This window comes from Micropterus dolomieu, linkage group LG06 (genome assembly GCF_021292245.1).
Source record: "Micropterus dolomieu isolate WLL.071019.BEF.003 ecotype Adirondacks linkage group LG06, ASM2129224v1, whole genome shotgun sequence".
NCBI lineage: Eukaryota > Metazoa > Chordata > Actinopteri > Centrarchiformes > Centrarchidae > Micropterus > Micropterus dolomieu.
Window position 1 is genome coordinate 21,789,371 of NC_060155.1, and position 12,353 is coordinate 21,801,723.

Consider the following 12,353-nt stretch of genomic DNA (forward strand, 5'->3'; position numbering starts at 1 on the left):
GTGTGTGTGTGTGTGTGTGTGTGTGTGTGTGTTGGAACAGAGATTGGCGACAGCATGGGGTGTGTGTGTGGGGTAGGGAGTTGATGGAGACCGAGTTGAGGAATGATGCAGAGTTTAGAAGGAGGCAGAGCGAGAAGAGGAGGAAAGGTGTTAAAAGACAGTTCACACCAGGAGACATTTGGGGCATTGACTGGATGGAAACATGGATGAGAGGAGGAAGGACAGATCTGACAGAGAGGCCCATCTGTTTCTCTTCCACGCCACCGGTGTTTATGACTGGGCAGGCAGGCCAGATCATTTACTTTGACTTTGTCCAACAGGAGCTCAGAGGGCAAGCTACATCCTGGATGATGAAAGGTTTCTTGCTGTGCCTCCATCACCCTCTAACCCTCCTAGAATTCATAACTGGCTAGTTTTGGTAATGCAAAAATATTGCAACACTTACTTTCTTCGTTCATGTCTTTTATAGAGGATATACATAATTTAATCCGGTCTATGATCAGTAATGTCAGGAATAAGTAATGGTGATTTTTACTTTATTGCCAGCAGTGATTTTGGTAAAAGCAGTCACATTTTCAATAGTTCGCCTCATTTTTGAAAATCTTCAATTCTTGGCACCTAAAATGCTCATTGCACTCTAGCGACAGGAATATTTGTATGTTTGTAATGTTTGTTTTTCCGCATACTGTAATAGATAATAATACTACTTTCAACAGCTGTCATGCTACTCAGTAGTTCCTGTAGTATTTCTCAAAGCCAAAGATCCATATGAGACACGAGTACCTTTTTATGTCAGCGTCTATATTGATTTTGGTTTATCGACAACGTTCTAACATATTTCATAAAAAATACAACATATAAGACTTTGTTCGGGATAGAAAGAACGAGTCCTGCTCTTATTTCTGTCATTGACCTTGGTGTTTACACAGTTCATCAATTTTTTATCCCGATGGAAACAGGCATTCAAGGTAAACTGAATCACATTAATAAATTATTAATAACGTATTTCAGTAAAAGGTATCAAAGACTCTAAAAAAAAGAAATCATATCAAAGAAGACAGCAGTTGCTTGACATATGACAAGATGCTAATATCAGTATAGTAGTTAAATTCAAATATGTGTAACTATTATTTATTTTATCATGGTTTTATAAGCTAATTTTTTAAGCTAGTCGTCTATCCCTAACATTCTACACCACTCAACACCCTTGTGTGTCCATCTCCCACCTTTCATTCAGATTCTATACCTCCTTAATCAATAAAGCTGACTTTTTATTTATTTTTTTTATTTTTTTTCCTTTAGCTCCTAGATTCAATAATTTAGGCTCTACATTGAACCATGCTTTTGGAGCTTCACTCCTAACACTGTCTCCTTTGTATCACCTTCTTCAAAAAGGATTTTTGGAAGTATCCCAGAGAACACTAGTTGTTTAGGCTCTGTGGCCAAGAAAGGGCTTTCATCTTCATCGAGAAAACACCCACTCTGCCTCTGTTTGACACTGGAGCTACACTACCTCCATTTCAGACTTATTGTTTTGCCTTTCATCTCAGTTCCTGTCCTTTTATGGCCGGCACATATGATAAAGTCAGGTTTCTAAATGCTGTGTTGAATGTGTTGAATTCTAAAAATATCATCATGCTTATCTTATACCTGGCTTATGTAAATAATATTCAGACAACGGACATGGATCAATGGAAAAACTAGAATCACATGTCCAGATGTCAGCAATGCAATCAATACATAATGAATAATTTGGCAGTGAAACCGCAATGGTACTATGACATATTGGCAAGAGACTATTTAGGTCTGTCCTTATAACCTTTGAGCTGGGTGTGTTTCCACTTACACTATCACTCTTGTCAAACACAGTCATCTGAACAGATTCATTTTCTGCACGATTTAATTTTCACCCCCTTTCCCTTGGACAGCAAGAATGTGTCTTTAAGAGAGAGGCACAATAAATCAGATAAATTGCATTTCCTAGAAGGAGCGGGGGAGTCAGCAGAGCTGTGTTTACCGACTATCAGAAAGGAAGCCAGACCCCTGTCTCTGGTTTCTAACGGTCTCCTCTTGTCTACCTGGTCGCATCCCTTTGTTTTGCAGTTTACTCTCATTCATGTTTCTTTTTTGCTTCCCAACTGGCTTGTCCCTGCCATTACGGTTTTTCACTTTCACTGGAAAGAGGAAGTGGGGCGACTGCCTCTTTCTGTCGTCTTCTCTTCCGTTATTTCTCAGATCGCTGTCAGCTCTCTCCCTCATGTGACACCACTCCATCTCGCTAGACTAACGCATTAATTTTAATGATAATTTTTCCTTTTGACCTTTCATCTCTCACAGCACTCGCAACACTGTCATTTCAGAGGATCTCTCTGTCTGTGATAAGAAGCCAATTTGGACTCAAACGTTGTAATTTTCTTCCATAAAGAAGAGATTTTAATGGGAGCCTCTCTCCTCTCTTTAATTTAATAATTAAATTAAATTTTGTAATATAATTATTAAATTAAATTCACAGGTTCAGCTTGTCAAATGTAATGATTTGCCTTTTTTTTTTCAAGTCTTCTCTTGGTTTTGGACAGTTGGTCAGATAGACTAGATTAGATTTGAAGATGTCACCTTTTTAGTGTCTTTATTGTCATATGGACAACAAATACAGTGAAGCAGTTGCTTGCAACGGAATTTTTAACTCTAGGGCATTTTTCACAATTTTCTGACATTTATATTAATCGATTCATTGAGAAATTTATTAGTAGATTAATCTTTAATGAAAATAATTATTGGCCTTAGTACCTGAAGTAATATAGCTAGAACAGTAAATCAGCCATGACCAATATATCAGCTGATATTCGCCAGTTACAGATTTTTCAGTACTAGTGTATATGTTGGCAGATAAGTAAGTTATGCCAAAGCTAGGTCTGAGGTAATTTAGAAACAGTGTCACATTACATAGTTTGCCCACTAGAGAGCACTGATGAGTTGAGTTTTTTACTGTAAAATGTCTCCCTTCAATACTACTTAAAAATATTGATCAGTGTTGGTCAGCTATAGTACCTTTTTAGCAACCAGTAACTGCATTTAGCCAGGGGAGGGTGGTAATATTCAGAGAAAAAACTTGAATTTAAAGTTGTAAATTTATGAAGGAAAAAAGCTGATATTCTGAGATTAAAGTAGAAAATGTGAGGGGGGGGGAAATCCCAAATTTCCAAGAAACTACTTTGATAATCTCAGATTATAAAATTATTAAGAAAAAAATTTTCAGACTTGCTTGTGTTATTAAAGGCTCTGTAATCTACCCTAAAAGCAGGGTATGCAGATGTGCCGTCACATATATGGTGCTTTCACCAACCAATATTATGAGATACTTCCTTCTGTTCAAAGCACTGACTCTTTATTATGACAAAAAAAACCTCAGAAAACACCTTTTTGTTTTTACAAATGAAAAAATGTATGACATTAATCTAGTGTTTTATCAAAACATTACCCTCTATATGGCTCTGTAATAAAAAATAAAAAAACATGCAGTGGCCCTACTATTACATCGTAAGTAAATACAGTCAATCAGGAAAGAATTAGTTGCCAATCATGTACAGATTTGGTCTCGTTTGGTGTCCTGACAGTCCTGATGATAGTGAGGTCAGACTGTGGCTTCACTCCTTCTCCTTCTCACACTGACTTTCACACTGTCTAATCTCCTCTTCCATTTACACAAAATAGACAAATGTTTTCTTGTTTGCCATGCCACGTTCTAGGAATTCCTCTATCCTCCGTTTTCCCCTGTCGCCATTGTCGGCATCATCGTGCCTCCTTATCTCCCTTGTTCATTTGAAGCCTATCTGCGTGTTTCATTTACACTTGCATGCTGTGAAAATAAAGTGGAAGGTGATGTATGCAGAATGAGCTCTGGAAGCCTGCCTCTGCTTCCTCAGTGCCCTGGCTTGTTTACCACCCGTCATTACAGTCAAGCACCCAGGGCTCCTTACCCGAACCTTCAGACTAAACCATTCACAGAATTTATATTCACCACAGCTTAATAAAAATGGAAATTGGCAGCTCAGGTGTCAAGGGCTTGAAATAAGCTTTGATCAAATGCTTAATTTTTCTCTGTGTGGTAGAAAAACATAAATGTAGCCAATATACTGTGCCACTTTGTTAAATCAGGGATTTGTGCAGGGTAGACGCGTGTTTAGTTAGTGTTTAAACATTTGTACTTCTTTGAGTCGTTGGAGAACAGTCATGTTTATGTGTGCTCATTCTGGCTCTTAAATCACTTTTGTTTTTATTTTATCTTTTTTTCTTTTTTTTTTTACCCAAAGCCTTTCTATTATGCATTACTATATTCTTGTTGTTCTTTTTATTAATTTACTTTTCATTGTTTTAACTGTGGCTCTTTTGGTTTTTATTGTTTTGGATAACTATGATTTACTTTATAAGAATCATTATTTCTATTTAATCTTGTTGTTTTTTGTGCATCTGTACACAATAACATTTAATTCACCCTTTTTATATTTCAAGAAGACACTGACCTGGTAACATTTCACCCTCATGTTCTTCCTGTTTTTTCATCACAAAGCCTGTCCATAGGGAATATTATGAGCCAATTTCGTGGAAATCTAACCCAATGATTCATTCTCATTCTTTTCAGGAGAATAAGGAGCCTCCTGTGGGACAATTTTCCACAGGCAGCACCCTCGGGGTAGAGGTGTGCAGAGTCCACAGGCGGTTTTCTGGCAACCTGCAGCTGCCTCCGTTGTCATGGCGACAGGCGGAAAAGGACCGGGACAGGGGCTGGTCGCTATCGCCTGAAGAAGATCCAGTGACCCAGATCAGACCCACAAGTCTGCCTATTGCCTCTCTGCCCCGCATCGACATCACACAGGCTGACCCTGACAGGTAAGGCTCCAGACAACAAAGGACAGCCATTGTGATCTGACATTGTAAGATATCCCTTCTGTCTGAGGAGGATTATAATACTTCAGGGAAATTTGTTCTTCATAGTTTTTGAGAACTACATTTAATTCTTATTTTGTTTTAATTTTTGTAAGGGCAGAATTTAGCTTTGGGAGGCTGCATCTACTCTACTCTGCATCTAATTTTGGCGTGTCTTTTCAACAGCTTGTTTTCGTCTTAGTTTTTCTTTCAGTAACAACTGTGACCCTGTGCCCCGAAGTAGAATACAGATTTTCTAAGGCATCAGATGATACAAAATAATTTGGCAGTCGTTTTATTTAATACGCTGTTATTGTTGTCTGCTTCTGGGGCAGAACACAGTAGGCTGCTGTTCCATTGTAGCATTAAAGCAGGCAAAATGTATGTAATGGAGCTTTTAAGATGGCTACAACTTTACATCATTGAGTGGCAATTTGCCAAATATAGTACATATTTTTCTTTGAACCACTATGACTCACCTCACTAGACTGCAGATGATTACAGGCTTTCTCTAGAGACGAATTGTCCATTGACTCTTTTATCAGTTGCTTTTATCTCTGTAACACTTATACTCTGCTCTACTGCTTTTTGAAAGCACGGGTTGCATTCATCTGGATTAAAGGTCAGAAGCTGGAAAACTTTTGCTTTGTTTATTGGCTCCACAACGTTTACTGTTATTTTCCAGCTTTTAGTGATTAACCAATCAGCTTGCTGATGTTTTAGATTTTGATTTGCATTGTAAATATTGCAGGGGAGGGAGGTGTCTGCAAAATATCTACCAATCAAATGAATCCCATTCTTAGTAGTATATGAGTGAATATTTGTCAGAGCAGTATTATGAATTTGATCTCAGGAGAGATCTTGTCTTCGATGTGTCTTTATGGGACCTTCAATACAGTAACTATTCTTAAACATAAAACAAGTGAGAAAAGGCTCTGATAGTTTTCATAGATTAACAGTTTCTTGGTAAGGACGTTGTGAAGCAGATGCACTAATGGAAGCCAGTGGAGACAGCAAGGAGCTCAGGTCGGACTGGGCAGACTCGCACAGTGTTGTTGCTGTTAATCCTGGCCAGAAACTGTCACCACACAGCTCACAGAGATGCTTTCGCAAGCAGGTGATAAGCAAGCATCTCCGTCGATACAGGCGCTTCACTGTGGCGAACACCTGGTAAGAATTTGGTTGGGGTGTCTGTGCAAGAGGGAGACACGTGTGGAGTGAGAGGGAGAGAGCTGTTTCTTCACTCTGTTTGTCTGTATTTGCCAACTCTATTTATTTATTGTGTCCTAAAAGAGCAGCAGCAGGTGTGTGGTTATTTGGGATTTATTTAGTAACTCTCACGGACCCTTATTTAGCAGGAGTTTATTTCAAGTTGCCAAAAATGTCCCTTCGTCTAGGAGAGTCATTTATCAGAGATTCCCTGGTATGTAAAAACACTGCAAACAGACACTGCTCAAAACATATAAAGCATGTGGCAATGATACCTTTTTGTAAAATAGTTTCCTGCGCGGCTTATTTATTTATAGAGCGAAAATCCCGTTTGTCTCAGAGGGCTTTACAGTCTGTGCAATATGGAGGCATGCTCTGTAGACCCTCCATTTGGATAATGAACTTGAAAATGAAAGGGGGAAAAATGTGACAAACCTCAGGAAAAGCAACAGAGGAAGGATCTTTTTTTCTATGCCTTACGTACAGAGTACACAGATGTAGCAGTAGGAGAATTACAGCTGTTTTGGAATGTTGACAAAGTTTGAATAAATCTTTTCCAGATCCTGTGTTGCTTTGTAGGCACATGGCAAGCAACCTCCTTACATGCAATATTACACTGCTACTTTTCTTGATGTGTTGAAATGTGCTAAAGACGATGCGTTCTACCATCTTAAAATATTTAGATTGTTGAAACATAGAAAAGTACAAACTGAGCAGAGCTGAGCGCCAAGTGTTTTTCTTCTTGAAAGAGAAATGTCTTGACCCCTGCATGAATAAATGCTCATCATCAGTGCTCACGATTGTTTAGTTGAGTAGCAGTTGTTGTATTTTCTGGATCCGGTGCAGTTGGAGTCGATGTTTTTAGAAATATGTATTTATATAGCAGAGGTCTTGGTTAAGGAAGCCAGCCTGTTTCTTTTTCCCTCTGTTTCCACTCAGATGATAATGGGAGGCTCTGGTTCTTCTCACCCACTCAGACTATCAGGTTTGCTTTCAGCCTATTCTGGTACATCAAGTGCTGAATCAACTCTACTGATGCTGACGTAAAATATATAACCATTGTCATAGTGTTAAATGTACATAGATTTTTTTTCTAATAATACACTGTCCTCTTCCAGAGCTAGTACATTAATGCTATTTTAGATCATATTTAGTTCATTTTGTATGGATAGCAGTCAGACAGGAAATTACAGTCCTGTCTGAAATGTATACGGCCAGGCTGTTCTACCCTTAAACAAGATGACTTCACATGTTTGACAGTGTGACTGTAATATCGCTACAATATCTTGGGAACCTTGTCCCAGACACCTCTACCCTACTTACAGTTCCCCCTCTGACCATCTCACTCCTGCCTTCTATTTTTTAACATCAGGAGTGAACTGAAATTTTCCAATACTGCGGTCATTGTGATTTCAAGTAGATGTGGCCTGAAAGCCATAGGCAAGATGAAAAGGGCTCTCCATTGTTCTTTGCCAACACAGGTGATTTTTCCCCACCTGGGAAATATTTACTTTACACCATATGTACATTAGTGTGAGTTTCTAAGTTGGCAAATAAATAAAAATCTGGATTTTCCACTTTAATGCCTCCCATTTGACTGTAAACTCTAGTGCATATGCTTTCATCATAGGTGGCCGAGTAGAAGGGCGGGGCGGGATGATGACTGACTAATCTGCAGTACTTTAATATTGAGGGGGAAAAGGACAGGCGGTCAGATAAACAGAGCGACTGCGAGTCCATTCCCTGTGTTCCAGCCCAGATCTGCCTGTTAGCGTCTGCCAAGCCTACATTATTCCAGCACGTGGCCTGTTACTGCACAGAAAGGGGGATCTGTCAGTGTGTTTGTGTGTGTGTGTGTGTGTGTGTGTGTGTATGGATGTATGAGTGAGCAGCCAGAATATCAGTGCTTTTTGTTGCCCGATGAGGAGGGAGGTGGTGGAAGGGAGAGAAGAATGCCACGGAGGTCTCCTAGGTGCCGAGTTGGGCACTTTGACTTCAGCGAGGAAGTGGTCAATAGAGAGCACCTCTCTTGCCCCAGGTGATTCTTTAACACTTTTCTTTGAAATATTTCTTTCTTTAACAAAATGTTATTTACCTCTATAGACTGTCTCTTTGAGTATTTTGAGCCTCTCTCTTTATTTTCTCTCTACATGTGTCTAGATGTTTTAGAATGATTGCATCATTGGTAGATTGCAACGTGAACTCTACAGTACATTGCCAAAAGGGAAAAAAAAGGCTAGTAAAAAACATAGAAAAAAACGTGAGTTTTATTAAGATTCATTACTACAGACCGTTGCTGCAAACTTTACAGTATCTCAGGATCCGCAGACATAACGTGTTGACATACTGTGGTTTCCTGCCTGTGTCAGATTAAGAGATTAGATTGCTGTAGGTAAAGCGCGTTGTTAATGTTGTGAAGTTGGGATTTGGATGACGCAAAGCGCAACACAGATGACGTTTATCGTTCTGCATGTGTGTAATCACAGACTGCACATTTCACATTAATCTGAGTTTCTCTGGCAGAGGTGTGGGACTGAGAGTGCCTCAGTGGGATATGTGCCTGGTTAATCCCACATGTTGCAGAAATTACAAAGGCGGGGGTAGTGGGGTAAATATAGGGCAAATAGTGAACTGACCTTTGGGACAGTCAGTCCATTATAAGATAGATTTTAGAGGAGCTGGTTGAGTACTGAGTATGTCTGTGAAAGCTATAAGTGGTGTTTTTTTTTTTTCTCAAATTGGACTAAAAAATAAAATGTTAATGTGATTTAAAGGTGTCTTATATGTCAATTACACAGACTTGACTTGTGTGCATATTATCCAAGTTGAACTCTGCATTTAGTGAGCGTTATTTTTTATTATTCATGATTAGCGGCATCTGTTGTTCCTGTGGAGCATTGATACTTTGACCTTTCCTTCAAAACTGCGGTCCATCTGACCTGATCATGTGGTCACACAATAGCTTGTCCTCTCCTCCTGCACCCACTCTGTGGTGACAAACTGATTATATCTGTCTGTGCATCTGTGGTGATTTCACTATGGCATCAGCAAACATGCTGTGTAAATGGACTGTAGATATTTGCATTATGTTTACACAAAACATGTACACTTTGTATCAAATCTGCTGCTTATTGGTTTGCTTTTGTTTTGAGCTTTTCTTAATTTCTTGATAAGTGAACTTATCAAGAAATTATCAATTAAATCTTCCACTATCTGTTGTTTTTGTTTTCTATAATTGCAATTTTTTTGTTGTGTTTGATTTTATGTTGCATTAGTTTATGTTTTCAGTCTTTTTCTTATTGGATTCATTTGTCAAAGACCATGTACAAAAACATAAATCTGAAGCAATGAGAGGAGATGCTTATTCCAGATTTAACTGCTGTACTTCCTATCTACACTCCCTGAGCAGGTAGATACAGACACAACAAGTTCAAAAGGCCATTGGATATGGTATAGCGTATATGTCACCATAAAAATGAACAAGGCTAATAATTGAACACTAGAATATTCCTGACATCGCACCATAAGGAGCTAATTTCTCATTGCTTGTTTTGCGCCATAGCAGGGATGAATGAGTGGAGCTGACATGGACAGTATTCCAGTGAGACACAGACCACAGCAACAGTTTACAGTGAAACATACCCTCCTCTAACTGACCAGCAATGCATACTTATTTAATGAGCACAGTCATTTTGTTTTTAGGCCATGGATGGGTGCGTGAGTAATCATGAAAGGCTTTATGCAACCATCTCTTTTCTGGATGGGATTTGTAAACATGTTGCACAAGCCAGTACTTAGTGGCAGCTTATTGAAAGTGCTTGATGTACATTATGATGATGATTTGATAGCCAGTGTTTATGATGTAATCAATGATTGATCAGACATACACATGATCAAGGCAATGCTTTGAAATGGACGGATCTCAGAATTTTTTTGTGCTGGTGTAGGAACAACTCAGATCCTGAAGGTTATGTAGGAAGTACCAAAAACATCATTTCTTTTTCAGCTGCAGAATCTCCTCTCCTTTATTATTGAACTGATTACTGTTGTTCATCTCTCTCTTCCCTTAGCTTTGAAGTGGAAAATGGCCCATCGTTGTGCTGCAGTCCTTCAGACCCGCAGGCATCCCCGGGTTCAGGTTTGGTTCTCCATCCCAACCTGGCGGGCCATGGCCAGCGCCGGGAGTCCTTCCTGTACCGCTCTGACAGCGACTACGAACTATCACCAAAGTCCTTGTCTCGAAACTCTTCCATTGTTGGAGAACTGTGAGTTGAAATAATCACTGAGAGAGACTGTTGTATTGAATTCACTATGTTCAACTGTGTACTTGTTTGTGTAACTGTCAGCCTTTGCTCAGTAGTTTTCACATCCCATTTCAGGCATGGTGAGGACTTGATTGTGACTCCATTTGCTCAGGTAAGAGCTGATTACAAGTAAATCTGATCCAAAGAACATCAAAGTCATCTTAATGGTGGTTTGCCAAGGGGCTTTTAGATGTGAAGCACCTCATGGATCTAGAAAGTAACTCACTTATGATTATCCTGTCTGCCACCTGGTGGCCTTTAGTAGGCATAGCAAGGGCTATTTGGGAATATTCATCATCCCCAAAACAGTTGTAAAATCTGTAATTGAATTGGTGCTGTCAAGGTCTGCTCTCTAATGGTTGCAATTAGGTCCAAACAATCATAACGTCATGTGGTGGTGTTGTCCCTTTTTGAAATTTAGAAAAATAGTTGTCCTGCGGTTGCACTCTTTTAGATTTGAACCTAATGAATGCACGAGTCTAGTTTCCTCCCTTGTTACAGCATATTTAAGAGAAAATTCAGGTTTTTGATCGTGCTGAATTTAATCTAATTCAGCAAAGGTTAAGAATCGATTTGTGCTGGTTTGAGTGGGAGTGAAAACACCCTTCAGTAATGAGAGGCAGCTGCAAAGACTGCATTGAATTCACACCTAATTGACTAATTGTTTTGTCTGAATAATCAGCTGCATTTTCCATGAAAATATGATTAATACATATAATATATTTTAAAAGTTTAAAATACAGACATACAACTATTTTTGGAGTAGCCATCACATTATCACAATACCATAGATATTATGTGTGTGAAATTGCCACATTATCACTGTGTATATTGTCATTCTGAACCAGACCTTTGCCACTTTTGGCTTCTTCTTCTCACACTTTTTCATATTTTGTTTTTCAAGGTTCTGGCAAGCCTTCGGACTGTTAGGAACAATTTCACCACCTTGACTAATGTACAATGTGCAGCCAATAAGTAAGTTCTGTTATTATAGTATCTGCTTGATGTCTGTGAAGATTCTCAGTCATCCAGGTCATAGTTATCCAACGAAGGTCAAGGGCAACTGGACTTGGTTGAAGATACTGGAAGACGTTTCGTCCCTCATCCAAGGAACTTCTTCAGTTCTGACTGACTGGCAGGGAAACTCAGCTATTTAACCTCAGTGGGGTTGTTTGCCAGGATCGTCGATGCTGCTGGTCCGTTAGTGTTCCTGGTTGTTGTAACGACAGTCGCTACGGTCGTTAGGACTACCCGTGGCCAAGACTGAACAACCATCGTTGGCATCCTCACCTGAGGCCAATAGATTACGTTTGTTGAGTTTCCTGGGAAGTGATGAAAGGACAGCATTGTAAGTGGGGGATAAGTGGTGGCGTAGACCCCCTCCCCTGTTCAATGACGGCTTCTCGACCCGGGTGTAGATGGCTTCCTTGACACCTCTTTCAAACCATCCAACTTCTCTGTCTAAAATGTGCACCTGGTGGTCCTCAAATGAGTGTCCTCTGTCCTTCAGATGTAAGTAGACTGCAGAGTCTTGACCTGAGGAGTTGGCCCTTCTGTGTTGAGCCATGCGTTTGGGTGGTGGTTGTTTAGTCTCCCCAATATAGAGGTGTGTGCATTCCTCACTGCATTGGACCGCATACACTAGATTGCTTTTCTTGTGTTTGGGTGTGCGGTCTTTGGGGTGTACCAGCATCTGTCTTAGTGTGTTCTTGGGTTTAAAAAACACAGGGATGTTGTGTTTGTTGAAAATCCTCCTGAGTTTCTCTGATACTCCAGACACGTATGGAATCACAATGTTGTTGCGTTTGACCTTCTTTTCCTCCTCCCCTGTAGTTTTGTTCTTCTTGGATCTTGTGGCTGTTTTCACAAAGGTCCATTTAGGGTATCCACAGGCTGTAAGTGCCCCCTTCAGGTGGT

General features: G+C 39.7%; 1 protein-coding gene across 1 annotated transcript in view; it reads left to right on the plus strand.

Moving 5' to 3' along the window:
• LOC123971911 (cAMP-specific 3',5'-cyclic phosphodiesterase 4B-like) overlaps window positions 1–12,353 on the plus strand; it is a 51,839-nt gene that overhangs the window by 16,228 nt on the left and 23,258 nt on the right. Inside the window, exons 4-7 of the mRNA XM_046050977.1 lie at window positions 4,640–4,887; window positions 10,203–10,397; window positions 10,512–10,548; window positions 11,341–11,411. Coding sequence (XP_045906933.1) covers window positions 4,640–4,887; window positions 10,203–10,397; window positions 10,512–10,548; window positions 11,341–11,411 — 551 coding nt within the window. The remainder of the gene's footprint in view (window positions 1–4,639; window positions 4,888–10,202; window positions 10,398–10,511; window positions 10,549–11,340; window positions 11,412–12,353) is intronic.